General features: G+C 50.4%; 1 protein-coding gene across 4 annotated transcripts in view; it reads left to right on the top strand.

Annotated features, from left to right (window-relative positions):
- The window catches only part of LOC125951798 (serine/threonine-protein phosphatase 6 regulatory ankyrin repeat subunit B), a 33,719-nt gene that overhangs the window by 5,761 nt on the left and 12,958 nt on the right, over positions 1-15,000 (top strand). For all 4 annotated transcript variants that reach the window (XM_049680847.1, XM_049680849.1, XM_049680850.1 and 1 more), the window contains exons 3-5: positions 3,415-3,516; positions 8,775-8,891; positions 12,768-12,860. In XM_049680847.1, the coding sequence (XP_049536804.1) occupies positions 3,415-3,516; positions 8,775-8,891; positions 12,768-12,860 (312 nt within the window). The remainder of the gene's footprint in view (positions 1-3,414; positions 3,517-8,774; positions 8,892-12,767; positions 12,861-15,000) is intronic.

Genomic DNA, 15,000 nt, shown 5'->3' with positions numbered 1-15,000 from the left:
GTGACCGTGTGAGTAGCGATAAGCTGTTGAGCACGGATTGTGGATGCTACGGTGGATAAGTAAGAAGAGTTGGAAACTTAAAATGGTTTCAACGACTCGTGAGTGGAATGTTCTGCATGTTCAACTCACATTTATGCTCTGCAGGAGGTTATCGAAGCTATTGGACCTTGGGGAACCATGACCTCGTTCGAGGACAAGTCAAATGTAGTCCTTTTCTCGACATTCGCTCTCCTGTTACACGTCGCAACTTTATCTTGATGTGGGTTATAATTTATTTGCTAAGAAGACTGCCAAATAGTCGACATATTTACCACGAACTCAGCGAACTCCTTAACTGCCCGTTTGGCCGGAAGATGAATCATCAGCTACTATCTCACGAGGATGTTACTTCCCAGTGACCTAATGACCTTCTGTTGGCGAGGGAATGATGTTCAGAATTTATTTTCAATTTCGTACATTAGTGATATTGAATCGCTCTTACGCCAGAAAGGGCGAAGAAGCAGTACGGCATTGCATGCGAAAGTGAAATCAATCAACAAGTTGACCGCTCCAAGGATCCGAAGAAGACCAACGCCAATCCCCCCCCCCCACGGTTTGCCCCTCCCGGACATGTCCGTGAAATGCAAACTAGAAAATGCTCGCCAGCAGATGGGTGAACCAGTTACAGACATCAATTTTGTCGACAGCGGTGGGTGTGGACCGAGATTTAGATGCTCTATCATTAGCGATGTTGTGACAGCGCATTTCTTTTACCTTGACATCCTTCCACGTTATGGGCTGACCTTTGTCCAGCCGTGACGCGCGAGGGTGTTGGTTGATTGGTGCGGAGCGTGTAATTGTGTTCCGAAGGAAGGTAGCTGCTTCCGCAGAAGATAGGAAATTGCTATGGACGTTCAGCCCCGTCCAGTATGCTCCAGGCATCGCGATTTTCGCGATGCTCATTAGGTGTGGCTTTCACGGTGGTTTACGGTAGTGAATCACTTCTATTAGGTGATGATTTATGATCGACAGGATATGAGCCGGTCGGTTATTAAGGTCAGGACAATCACTAGATAGGTTTTCAGCAGGAATGCAGTAGAAGCTCGTATGGCAGAGCGCGATGACTAACAGGATGGATGATGAGTAACTAACATGATAACACTCCTAATTTATGATCTCCTAAGTTACTAATTAGTAATTAGTCTCATTAATCCAATGTTTGGGCTAATAAATGTCATGCTTAGGGCACCTGTCATAAGAGTTATTTGAGCAGAATGTCTTTAGCGAAGGGATAGTTAACTAAATGAGTGATTGCTCGTATAATCATTTATATGCTAATGATAATTACTAATGATTTATTACTTTGGACTGATAATGGCATTAAACGAATGTTTCAAACCCTTTTTGAATTGGTTTTTAGTATGAATAAGGTTTTACAATTAACGGAAATGTAGTTACTGATGACTATAGCTCGGATGTGATCAATTTAACATTCTTATTACATTGATTTGGTAAGGATGTAATCACTTTATGATGTTCTACGCTTTCTGGTACATCCTGGATGCCATTAAATACTCGAATCGTACCACAGACATCGACAGAAAGCAATAGACTGTGCTTTCAACATCGGAATCGCCTCCGATCAGCGAACATTTATTTATTTCTCAATCTACGGCGCTGTCTGAGTTCAGCATCGAATGATTGCTTTCGGGACATTGTATTCCCATTGTGGTTGAAACTTTCCCATTTGTCACGAGCAAAACTTTGGCCGCCGCGCTACCAATCGGTTCCGACTGATACAATCGAGCGCATTCAACTTCCCCTACTGGAGGAATCCTGCCACACAAACCAACGCAACTCCACACCACAACAAATCGAAATGGTTGGTGTAGAAAGAAGAAAGGAAGAAAGCTCGCTCGCCGGTGTGTTTGTAACAGGAGCTACCAGTACCAATACCATGGTGGTGGATTATGTACTACGCCGCATGCCGAGCGGCTGATAGTACATAACAATCCCGTTTCGGTTTCGGACCGAGCAGAAAGCATCGCCGACGCCCGATGAATACTCCTTCGTTTCGGTTGCCAAAAGCATGCTTCATTTGCATGATCGTCATCACAACCTCATCATCAGCAACACCGTCATCAGTAGTTGGCTAGCCGGCCACCCGTCTGATCAACAGGTTTTGCGTGCTTGCATGAGATAGATCTAAGAATAACCGAGCTCAACTGGCAGCGAGACACGTGGTCCCAACGAACCCATCTGCTTCCGGTGCCTGCTGTCTTATCTTACCAGCAACAACGTTTAATCCTTCTCCCTGTTGGCCGGATATCCGGCCATGTTGAAGCTTGTATGCAGCAACGTTTATGTCTTTTTGGCCGAATTACTTTTTGGGTTTTCGTTGCTGGTTTCCAAAATTAAATTTCGTTCTCTGTCGCCATAAATAAGCTGCGCCAGACTGACGATGGGCACTGCGGTAAAATGGCACTATGGTCCCTGAAAACACACACACACACACACACACACACACACACCGCAAGGTGCCAAATGCCAATTCGATTTGCATATTTGGCCGCAGTGATAAATTTGAAAGATTCGTTTAAAGGCCATCCAAAAGACCGAATGAGTCACACGAGTTTCATCTTTTGGGGTTTTAGTAGAGTGGCTTTTTACTCTTTTTATCAATCAGTAGGTCAAGGATGGGTGCCCTGGTTTACGGATGGCGTGCGTGGTCAGAAAGGAACTGTTTCTAATAATTTGCGATCAGGCATCATTGCATGCTTGGCGCGGGTTTCCCGAAACATGTTTCCCAAGTAACTGTAATGTGGCCAGGTCAGGTCTTATCTTTTAAGTGCAGGCAACATGGAATGGATGTCGGTTTCGTTTGACCTTTTACTCGAATCGAATCACTCCATTAGTAGGCGCTCGAGCATATATGATAAGAAAAATGTCTTGGAAATTCACATTCACGTTCTGGTTGATCGAATTGCACAGAAACTAGGTGAAGGTGCTGATGGACACGTTCCTGTTTCCGCAGTCGTTCATGCTTCGCGTGTTCTTCGTAGGAGAGCTGTTAGTTAGCATGATTCCGTGTAACGTGCGCTCAACAGATTGCATCATCAGCGATAGATCGTCGAATATGTGGATGTCGTGCTTAGCGAGCTTCAATTCTAGCGTGAGCTCCGTAGCCGACTCGCATTATTTGAAAGAAACTCCACCCAAGTGATGTTAGTGGTGGTCATGTAATTATGAGATAAGAAGGCTTTCCCGTTACTTTTGATCACACACGATATGTGAAAAGCAATTTAAATCGACAAGTCCTTTTACGCGGAACGGTCGAAGTCATCCGATTAACTTCATTTTAGAATGTTTTCCCCTTGATCATTATTACCTTTGAATCACACCAAACTAACTGGATTTTTTTATCTCTTTCCATAGGACAATTACAATGTGATACATATTGCTTCCATGTACTCTAGAGAAGATGTAGTTAAATTACTTTTACAAAAGCGAGGCGTCGATCCATACTCGACTGGTGGGGTAAGTAACGGCTTTGAAATCTTTTCTTCTCCTCGAAACCAGAACGATCCATCCGACGATTTGCCCAGCAACTAATACCTCTAAAACACTGCGGGCTGCAAGCACAAACGTAAACGTCATGTCAAAAGTGATGATTTAATCAATTTATGTTTTCAAACCGTTTCCGAACGTTGGAGTACCAGGCGTCTCCATCGTCTAAGGGGAGAACAAAGGCGCTCAAAGGTTTGAAAGCGAGGGCACATTTACTAGTATCCCTTTGCATAGTAACATCCATTTTTGAAGATTGAAAAACATTGGCATTCTCAACCACAAACAGTCAACTGAAAGAGTTGTGCAGGAGCACGGAAAATACAACCATTCAACGGGTTAGCAACAGTCCCTGCCAAATTGTCATCTCATTAGTTGATCAATGGAATACGATTGTAGATGTAAACATCATGTAAAGTACATAACTATATTTGGATTATATGCATTACTATTTCTCAATATATTATCAACAGAAGTGCATCTCAAACGCTCGACAGATTTCAGAACATACAGAGCATAATTAATTTGTTAAAAATTCCCTAAAATAATGATCGAAGTATGAAATGAAGTAATAATTAGGAATTAATCGGAAAATATGACTACGCATTATTAAGATATTATAAAAAATGAAAACTAATGCTTCTCACGCGGTAGCATAATGCTGTTCACTCCTGTGTTTTGAAGCCACCATTCCGATAGCCATAGAAACAGACATCGGTACAGACCGAAACCACCACCATCGTAGCACTGCTGTCCTTGCCCAGCGATGGCCCTCATCCACGAATAAAGCAAGGAAAAAAACAGAAACAGAAACAGAATCGTACTGGATGGCATCGGCTTTATCCATATTTTCAATAAACACGTCCCGAAATGGAAAACGGAAGCGCGGTTATGAATTCCACTGCAACCAATACAGCCATCAACCATCGCTTGCCTGTGAGCATGAGTGAGCGAGCGAGCGAGTTAGCAAAGGAATGCACCACTATCTGCACCCAGCGCTCGGTTGTCGGTAGTCGACGGTACAAGCGCGAGGGAGACCGTTCCGTACCGTGGCGTTGCGATGATATTCGGGACAAACGGCAGACCCCCCATTCTCCTTCCCTTTTTCCACGGATAGTCATACCGAGCAGCATTGATTTGTCGTTGTTTACGTTGATGATGGTAGCTTGTTGTTGCTTTCGGCTTTTCGCGATCTGGCGTTCGTTTTCGAATTTTATGGCTTCACATGACGAACACCGATTGCGCCGAGGGGAGCTGTGACAGGAGGAAGAGTGGAACACAGGGTGATGGCCACCACCACGGTTTTTTTGCGGGGTACGGACGGACGGAGCCCTTTTTCAATTTCAATGAAAGATGGGACTTCTTGGGTGGTTTAGTTGAACTTCAACTGCTTACCATTGAAGACGTGCCCCCGACGCCCGGGAACATCGCTCGGTGACAGTCGACGGTTTGTGGCGTCTTCCCGCGTGTACCGCGGTACTAGATTGGAAGTGACACGTGGTGGTGGTGGTGGCGGTGACGGTGACGGTGAAAAGGTGGCCTAGGAAGCGTCGTCCTTGGTGTTTGCTTCGCTTGTGTTCATCCCTATTCTTAGTGCACGCGACTGCGATACGGGGCCAGTTACGTAAGCGGCGCCACAACACACTGATAACAGATAACAGATAGGAAGGACACAAGGAAAGTAAGAGTGTCACGAACGGTGGAGTCGTATGTAGTGGCAGAGTCCGGTGCAGGACTCGCGCGAGTTACTAAACGCGGTTTCAAGTGTAGCCCTCTGGTGGCATTTGGTCGTTTTGGTGTTTCGCGCGAATGCTCAGAGAGGTCGGACCATGTAAACGAAGCGAAGTAAATATAAACAAACCCTCGGCCACCCCCCTCGACACCCCTAGCACACGTGTAAGCACCCCTTGGCTCAGACAAAGAGTGGTAAACGGCGCGAAACCGAGAAGGAACCGAGAACATCAAAGCCACCGGGACCAACCCCCCGTCGTCCGGCTGCGCTGCGCTGAATGGTGGAGACCGCCGTCATCCATGCGGTTTCATCGGTGCTAGCGGACTATGAGCACCGGCTGGTTGGTGGTTTGTGGGCTGCGGTACGCCAGGTACGGCTACGAGACTATGTTGAAACAGTTTGTTACTATCTAGCGGCGTTGCGAACATTACGGCCCGGTATGTCGGGTACCAAGGGTTGGAAAATTAAGGTAAAGCCATCAGGTCTCGTCGCGAGCTGTAATTCCATCGAATGAAGAAGAGAGGAGGCCTCGTCGTCGGCTCGTTCAAACTGGGGCGAATCATTTTAACTGCCGTTACGCCCCGAAATGGTGGTTAAATTAGCGACGCTGTGAGCAGGGTTACAATTGGCCAATCTGTTTTATTGTGTTGACTAGTTTATTGTGCAATCTGGTCAACAAATATTTTATGATTTCCGATCTTTACTGTTAAAAGAACTGTTTGCTGTTGCTCTTTACTATTTGAATGAATCTCTTATATTGAGAATCGTTTTTTGATGTTTATTTTGATGTTTTTTGGTTTTTAAATGTTTATTTGTCTTTTGCATCCTTTGTTCAGTCGAGTAATTTAACTAATATTCCAACTACAATTTGAAAATCAAGACAAATTTCTATCATAATGAACATCATGTGTTAACGTACGGCTCATCCGTCCTTATATATGTTAAAAAAAAAAGAACGTGTTGTATCCGAGAACCACATCACCTGCAGCGACCATAAGAAGCATTAACTACCTGCTAACTGCTGCACGATTAGACAAACTGGAAACATTTATATCGAGTTACACAACGGATACACACATGCATTTCGTCTAAGCAACCTAGATTTGGGACAGTACATTCCCTGACAATTGGTGCTGCCCGGCAGTCAGTGCATCATTCCATCGCTCGGTTGCAAAACTTTCCATTACTAATGAAAGTCATGCAGCCATTAGATGGTTTGCATCAAACAGTCAATCCGCATGTCAGCCCGGAGTGTCCTACACCATCGCACCTCCGTTCTGGAGAACACAACATGTGTTCCATTTGGTGCCAGCATTACACAAAGCGCACCATTTTAATGGCGGTACAATTAGAGTAAATTGATTTTCGGTACCTCGCGGAGCTGTTGCCACAACTTTTCCACTTAAATGTGGGCCAAACTCACCCCCACCACCACCATCACCTATGCCAATGTTATGTTGCGTCTCGCACTTCTTGCTTCCTGCTCCCGAAAACAGGCGTTCCGGTGGATGATCCAGACAACCACGCAAACCATTTCCAATGCGCTTTCACCCACCCCGTCTTTCACCAACGCCCTTTCTATTCGGTGCATATTTAGCGCCAAAATTGAGTGAAGGCTCAACACACTAATGCGCGGCCTCAAATTGCGCCAATTCCATGCTCCATGCTGGTGCCGCTGCAGCATGGCAGCATGATGGATACATAGCAACGGCACCTTCTGGTAGCAGAACAGGCTACTGAACAGAGAGGGTAATGCACCCCCTCTCCTCTTGGGGAACTATACCTCCTTGAAGGACCGCCTCACCCCCGCCTTTATGTCTTAGTAATGTCTACGTGGTTCGGCCCCTCAGGCTTCGGCTGCCGGGTTCCAAATGGCAAAACTTCTGGACCAAACGGTGGCACTTGTAAGCCGAGCCTCCGAGCGCCACCAAGGAACGATATTGGTGGAAAGTTTTAGACGCCCCCAGGCGTCCAGAGCGACCGGAGGATGGAGCTGATCGCGAAACTGCTCGACCTGAACCACTCGGACACTTGGGTAAGTTGGGTAAGAGAAGCACTCGTCGCTCCTAGTGCGCCCAGATCATTGAACGTTGATGGATGGCCCCGACAGACCGCTTCTTGTTTGGTGAAAGTCTTGTGGTGCTGTCCTCGAGCCAGCAGTGCGTAGCTACGCGCCACGGCGCGTCTCGGCGAAGCCAGGGAACCGTCATAAACGTCAATCGAGCCAAACCGAAAAGTGAAACAGATAAAGCTAGGAAGTCGCAGATTTATGATACCGTGGACCTAGCCTGGCACTTCGTTGGCTCCTCGGTGGCCCACATTTCCTCCTCGTGTTCCCTTTTTCCTTCCGCACCCTCCCCTTTCCTCGGGGTCGCTGTGACTGCGAGTTGCGAATAGATAATCGAAGTGAATGGGTTTCGAATAGGGAACGCTTGGAACTCGACGTCAGTTACTACAAAGTTCCACAGTGACGACGACAGCCAGGACGACGCGTCCGCGAGGTTCGTGTCGATGTTCCCTTTTTTTGGGGGGTTGGATTTACCTCATTTCGATGAGCGATGGCTAGAAGCGAGCGAGCGAGTCCTTATCGACAGTAATGTTGAGGACGCGAGTGTTTGAGCTGCTCGATCGAGTACAATGCAGGACACGGTCGCCACCGGAACGGACTGCAACGGAGTGCGGCTCGAGTGTGTCTACTGTCTGACGGTGTTTGTGCAGCAACCGAACCATCAAATCGAACCATCTGGTGAACCAACGAACGGCGAAAGGATGGATAAGCTCAAGGGAAAACAGAAGATGAAGTCGATGGTGCAGCGTGTGATCGATGTTGGTGCTACTGGTGGTGGTGGTGGTGGTGGTCCAAGCCGTGCACCGGCCGTCGGTGATGATGCTGTAGGTGTAACGAAAAGGGGGGGAGCGGCATGTGCTGTGGTCATTTAATGCAGTTAGGGAATGCAGCTTTCGCTTTGTGGTTTGTGGTTCTGCACTAACGAGGACGAGATCTCCGGGAACTTGATTCGATTGAATTCCGGCACATTCCGTGGCACTTAATTCCTCTTCTGACACATACCCCTACACACACACATGTACACACCCTGACTTTTCAGAGATTGATTCTGAATGCCTACGAAGAGGAAGCGCACGCCAAGGAGGAAGCATTCTTCAAGTTCTTCCAGAAGCTCATCCTCGAGGATGAAAACTTCGTAGGTCAGCTGCAGCCCCAGGACCCTGGCGGGGTAAGTGAGCGCCGTCGTACAGTGACGTCGGAGCGACCGACCGACCGACCGATGCTGGTGTGACCTACTGACACGGACATCACGGATAACGCCGGATATGGATCGTTCTGGTTTTGTATTTTTAGTTTTTTTTTTTTGTGTCCGCCTGCTGCTTGCCGTGCTTTAGCGCTTCAGTGCCTTTCAGTTGTGGTTCTATCTTGCTCTATTCCCCCACTAATACCTCTCTCTTTCTTCTCTTCTACCTCCCTTTGGACGCACGACAGTCACGACAGCAAACGGCCGTACATCTGGTAGCGAGCAGACAGACCGGTACGGCGACGGCGATCCTGCGCGCCCTGCTCACCGCGGCCGGTAAGGACATACGAACCAAGACTGATGGTGTAAGTATCCGATATCCTCTATAGTAACAGCGGTCCTGACGCGGAACCAAATTGGTAGCAATGCGAAGCCCCGTCTACTACGACGACTGTCTGACAATCGACGATGACGTCGCTAACGACCACCACCGCCAGGTGTCAGTCGCTGGTACAATGTTGTACAACCCCGCCTCCCGTTCTCCGAGACCCCATTTCTCAAAAGGGACACGACGTGCACTATTGACTCAAAAGGGACACGACGTGCACTATCCTGTATCGAATAAACATCGGATTCGGATTCGGTTTCGGAGCTTCCTGGTTACAGCAATCGATATCCGGGGGTTGGTAGCGTGTTCCCCGTTGAAGTCCCGGCTCGGTCGGTGTAACACACACGCGCACGCACACACACACGACGTGTAGTAAATCACCACAAAAACATAACAAGCGTCCACTCGATTGGTCACCGTTGACCGTTACGGACAAGATAGTAACAACACGACAACGACAACGACGACAGGTGCAATACCAGATAGCCATCGCGATAACGCGAAGGACCGCGAAGGACACCGACCGGTTCGGTTTCGGAAATTCTGGCCGAATTCCTCCGAAGTTCGACCGAGTCGTTATACGGCAACTGTTCCGGAAATCGATTCACGGGGCAGGCGCCCGTTGCCATTGACGACGGCCTACGACGATGGCCTTGTCGGACGATCCGGTGATGCATGGGCCTTTGGGTATTAATGAATCCCTTCCCAGCCCTCAAAACATTAATCGTCATTGCAATTCTTTCCACTATTCGCACGATTGATTGATGATTGCTAGCCGTGCGAAATCGATCGAGGTCTCGATGTACGCCTTCCCTCCTGGATCAAGGACTCTTTTCCTCGGATTCAAATTTCGCGCCATGATTTGGGTAAATTGAAATATTGAATTTATTGTCGCGAACCGCTAGAAGAAGCGGCGGCAACAATTCTAGAATGGAATTGGAAAGTGCGGGGTGCGGTGGGAGGTGCCCTGAAGAGACAAGTGCCAGGTCGTGCAGGCCACGTGCTTCCTGTAGCTTACCGCCTCGGTACATTGCGCCGCCCTGTGCGCGCCGTTCCGTTTTTGATTACCTTTTGCGGTTGGATCAATAGCAATAAATAGCAGAAAAGCAAAACAATTTATGATGCTCCGCGGCGGTATGTTCCACGTATGCGCGGCACCACCACGGCACATAACACGCCATTCGCCATGTGATATACACACACACGTTCCACTTCTCCGTTCCAAGGCAGCAACGTCCTTCCTGGACGTTAGAAGGGGCTCGTCGCGGTCCGGTTTCGATGGATTCGTTAATTAGAAGCTCACTCCCGGGGTCCCGGGAGGGGGGTCGCGACGCGTGCCTGTTGCACATTTGAGTAATGGCACCGGCCATGCACCCCGGTGTTGCATCTTGAAGGCGCCATGGAGTAGCGCCAAGCGCAAACCATCTCCTTCCAATGCCCCGATGCCGATTGCAATTTATAATTTTATTGCCTCCAAAGGACGAGAACCACCGAGGGAGAGGGGGAGGAGGTAAGCAGGTGAGGAGTGCTATAAATTGTCCCCGACGAGGCGGCAACCGATCGAGCCATATGGGAACACCCTTACGCCACGAGGAGTCTCGCAAGACCTGTTGTTGTTACTCCAGTTACTCCGGTGCCATTGTGACACTTGGAGCGCAGTAGCGAGGTGACAGTCTTGGAGTCCGTGTGTCCGTGCGCGTCGTAGAACTGCTGCTGCTGTTGCTGCTGGTGCTCCTGTGGCCCTGTTGTGGCTATGAGGCAGGCGCGTCCAGCGCGCTCATCCTATCGTGGCGCTCGTACCTCCAACGCAGGGCTGCTGCTCCGTGATCAGGTCGGTAAGCTCAGGCCTCTGGCCCCCCCGTAGGCCATCCGTGCGTGCCATCTTCTGCTGACCCGGTTACCCCAACAGACACACACGCGCACACACACGCACGCACATACTACACCTGGTGCTCCGAAAGAGAACGTGTTCGCGTGAGAAAGTTGCGTGAAGGGGCGCTATCAATTCGCACACGGCGCACCCGAGGGCCGCGGCCGGGGGCCATAAACAGTTCAGCTGATGGCCTTTCGATGCCAGATCCCCCCTCCTCTTCTTTATTTTTTTTGGGGGGGAATTGCATGCCGGAACACACCACCTCGTGGACAGTAGCGACCACTTTTTCGCTCTCCCTCTCCCTGTCTGGTGACATTCGAGAGCAATTCTAATAAGATAACGATGCTCGTGCGTCTGCTACGCGAATTCCACCTTCCACCCCAGGGGTCAGAGAAGAGGTAGCTGAGTTCACGAACCGCTAAATTGGAGTCATTTAATGCAAAACGCGGCCGCGCGCGCGGTGCTTCCCTCGACGGCGATGGTGCGAGGATTACGATTATTCTGCGCCAGCTATCAGTCGCGAGGGCTAGAGGAGTTCGGTGGTGTTGGAGGGGGGTGGAAATTGGATATCCTTTTCGCGTAGCTCTCCCTTCGCCCACCGCCCGAGGTACCACTGTTGCTGCTGGTGTTGCTGTTTCGTTCTGTTACCTTCGGTGATATCGAGGAGGCCTCCACGTCAACGACAGAGAGCGTCCGATAGTGATTGCGAGTGTGCGAAAGAGAGAGGCACGCGCGTTGCGGGGGCTGGGGTGTATCGGAATATTATTATCCGGCGTGGGGTGGCGAGAAGGAGGAGGAGGAGCAGGGGAGGTGGTTCGTGTCTGCCACACAAACGCGCGCCATCACTGTCTGCCTGCCCTCTGATCGGGGAATCGGCTTTTGGAGCGCGCGCGAATTCGCGAAGGCAAAAACCGAATCAGATCGACCCGAGGGACAGGGGGGGTGGGGCGGAGGAAAAGGAAGAAGGGAACAGCGCAACCAGCGAACGATGAGCATGCCCCGGAACGGGACGGGCGGTTCGTCCGGGTTCCGCGAATTGCGCGCATCCGTAGTTCAAATATGACAGTTGGCACGGTCGGACCATGTCCAACTTTGGCAAGCGCTTCCAGAACGTACAGTCCAAGTACGCCAAGTTTAACCCGATCAAGGCGGCCGTACTTACGCAGCAGGAACCGGACCGTGCGTCGGCGGACGGTAGCTCACCGAGGACACCTACCCGGTCACCGACCGGTGAGCTTGCCGCTTTTACCGCCGCATCACTCGCCGCGGGGCTCAGCATTGGCGCATCCGAGGTAATTGGCGGGACGGGCAACGGAGAACAACGCTGGTGGCGGTGGCGGTGTTAGTAGAGTGATACTGGTGGCCAAGAAGAAGAAGAAGAAGAAGAAGCAGGAGGTGACAAACGGAGGTGACAAAATGGGTGACAAAATGGGTGACAAAGCAGGAGCAGGAAGAGGTGATAAAGGCGGTAGTAAAGGAGGTGACAAAAAAGTGGGCAAAGGAAGTGGCCAAGGAGGTGTCAGTGACAATGGTGGCATTCGCCGCAGTTTCCCTTCCGTCCGTCGCGGACGTCGTTACCCCTCGCGCCGACTGACCTCGGTCGGTGGTCTGGCGGTCAAGCGTCGCTACTCGTCTCAGCGCCGCATTTCGCGCACCACCTCAGTAGTGGCCACCACCATCACGGTGGCCACACCACCACCCCCAGCACCACCGACAACCGAAAAGGCGATAGCCCCGACACCGATAACAACGGCGGCGACGGCGACAGCGACGGCGACGACGACGACGACGGCGTCAGCAACAACGGTGGTGACCACACCGTCGAGCGGTCGTGTTGGGGTCACCTGGGCTACCGGTGGTGGACGTGCCAGGGGTGGCATGCACGGGCTCGCTACCAATTTTGTCGCGCTCAGCTATCGCCGGCGGCAGCGGAAGCAGGCGGCCACCTGGAAACAGATTGTAAGAGCTAATTTTTTACAGAAAGGCAAAATCCCGCTACTGCTCGCGGTCGAGGCTGGCAACCAGTCGATGTGCCGGGAGCTCCTCTCATCCCAGACGGCCGACCAGCTGAAGGTGAGTAGTATCCAGAAGATAACCGCGACCGCGGCCAAACCAAAGGATTATTAGATGATTGCTTGAGTGTGTGCTTGTGCGTGAGGACATCTCTTTCTCGTCCTCGTTCTTCGTTGCATAATCCAAGTGCATTTCCTGCCTAGTGCCGTGTGTGTGTGTGTGTGCTTGTTCGTGTGCATCTTCACCATCTTCTCACCAACTCATCACGCTTGCATTGTGCTGTTGTCCTCACTGCCATGTGTCCACCGATTGGCTAGCAGCACCATCAGGACGATCGGATATATGTATCTTCAGACATCTGCAGCAGAATCCTCCCTGTGTGTGTGTGTGTGCACTGAAACTGCATTCCGAGCTGCAGTTACGTAACGGGCAGGGCAGTGAGTGTGCATTCGGAGTTGGAGTCAGCAGCTATCAATCTGGATTCCTCGTGGAACGTGCAGCTCACCAGACGACAATGTAAATGCAAGGTGTATGTGTGCTGATTGACGTGTTTGTGCTCACAATGAGTCGTGCGCGCGCTTCCCTGTGTGTGTGTGTGTGTTGTATGTGAGGACACTTCTGGATGACCTGAATTCGTGGATTCGTAAAGGCAGGTTCCGGTGCATGTAAAGCCACCGTTCCGCTGGAGTGTTGATCTTCGCAGAGGAATGTCACGGTGGGTGGGGATGGAGTGGGGGCCCTGCTCGCGCGCTCGCAGGTTTGTTGCTGGTTGCTGGTCCTAGTCACCATTGGCCCTGGAATGATTGATTTTTAGTATAGCTCCCCTCTTCGCGGGCTTCACCCTTACCTCACCGTTCGTCCCAGGATTCGCGAAATTGTTGTTCAATGTTGCCTGTGCTGAAGAGGGGTGAAGGCATGGAACGCGAAGTGCGCGAACTTGTGTTTGTTTTCTATTGCCCTAAGCCCCCTCGTACCTTCCTTCTTTCCCCTTCTCCGTGAGGCCATCGTCAAGCGTTATTATGACGATGGCGAGGACGACGACGGCGACGACGACGACAACAAGCAGCTCGCTCGCGCGCTTCAACACGCGCTGTCGACAGCAAGTTTTCGGGGAAGTTTTGCACTGGCCGGAATCGGATTCTCGCGCGAAAAGCGACACCCCTTCTGCTGTTCGATGGCGATGGCGAGGACACGGGGACACGGAGCCGATTGTCAGTGCTTCACGTTCAGGGACTGCTCCGTCGAGTGCTACTGCGATTGCGATGATCGCGCTGTGCTCCTTGCTCCAGCGCCTGCTGCGCCTTATCGGTCTCTAGCCTTTTCGCTGTCGGATCTGCAGCAGTCCTTGCTTTCGGTTGCCGTCAAGGTTGATAGAGGTGTTAACACAAAGCGAGAGAGAGAGAGAGAGAGAGAGAGAGTGAGATAGCGAGATAGCTGTTGAAGAAGAGTAGACGACGCCGAACACCAAGACGACTCCAGTCTTGCCAGGGACACCAACAATGGTAATTAGACAAGAACTTCAAAATTCAAAAAACATCAAAGCGACTATACCTCCGGCCAACTATTAATGGCACAAACCAACCCCAGGACCCCCACGCCATGGTGCCCTCCCCCCTCCCCCCACCCCCCTTCTGCTGCTCGTCGGCAAGTCTGTCGGTAATAAAATAAATCTAATATCGATCCCTGTCCACCACGATTGGGCTGCGGCTGAATTGTTTGCAAACAATCAACAGCGCCTGTGAGTGAGTGTGTTCGGTGGGGTCCTTTTTACCTTTCCACAAATTACTCGACCCCAGGTTCTCTGGTTGGTGATGATGAACTAGTTGTTCCTCCAGGCTAGGAGCTGGAGTGCAATGAACCGAGAAAGTTTTGAATCAAGTTGTTGGTAACACGTCTAGACCCCAATTTGCAATTTTCGCTATCGTCTACAGATCAAAGATCTTGTTCTTTTGCTCGGAACAACACGGAACAGCGGCAACATCGGATGTTCTTTTATCTCCTATTGCTCGACGACACTTCCACTGTTACGTTGCTACTCCACGTGACGCTTCTAAGCAAAGTAGCAGTTGTCCTTTTGCTTCTGTATTGTCTCCCTTTGCACGCGCACCCTTCCATAAAACGGTGACACCGATTTTACCGTGGCATACACCGCGATGCACCACGATGCACCTTCGCTTGATAGTAGGTGGCTTTGGTAGGT

This window comes from Anopheles darlingi, chromosome 2 (genome assembly GCF_943734745.1).
Source record: "Anopheles darlingi chromosome 2, idAnoDarlMG_H_01, whole genome shotgun sequence".
Classification (NCBI taxonomy): domain Eukaryota; kingdom Metazoa; phylum Arthropoda; class Insecta; order Diptera; family Culicidae; genus Anopheles; species Anopheles darlingi.
Note: the sequence above shows the minus strand (reverse complement) of the source record. Positions and strands in the feature narration are given on the sequence as shown.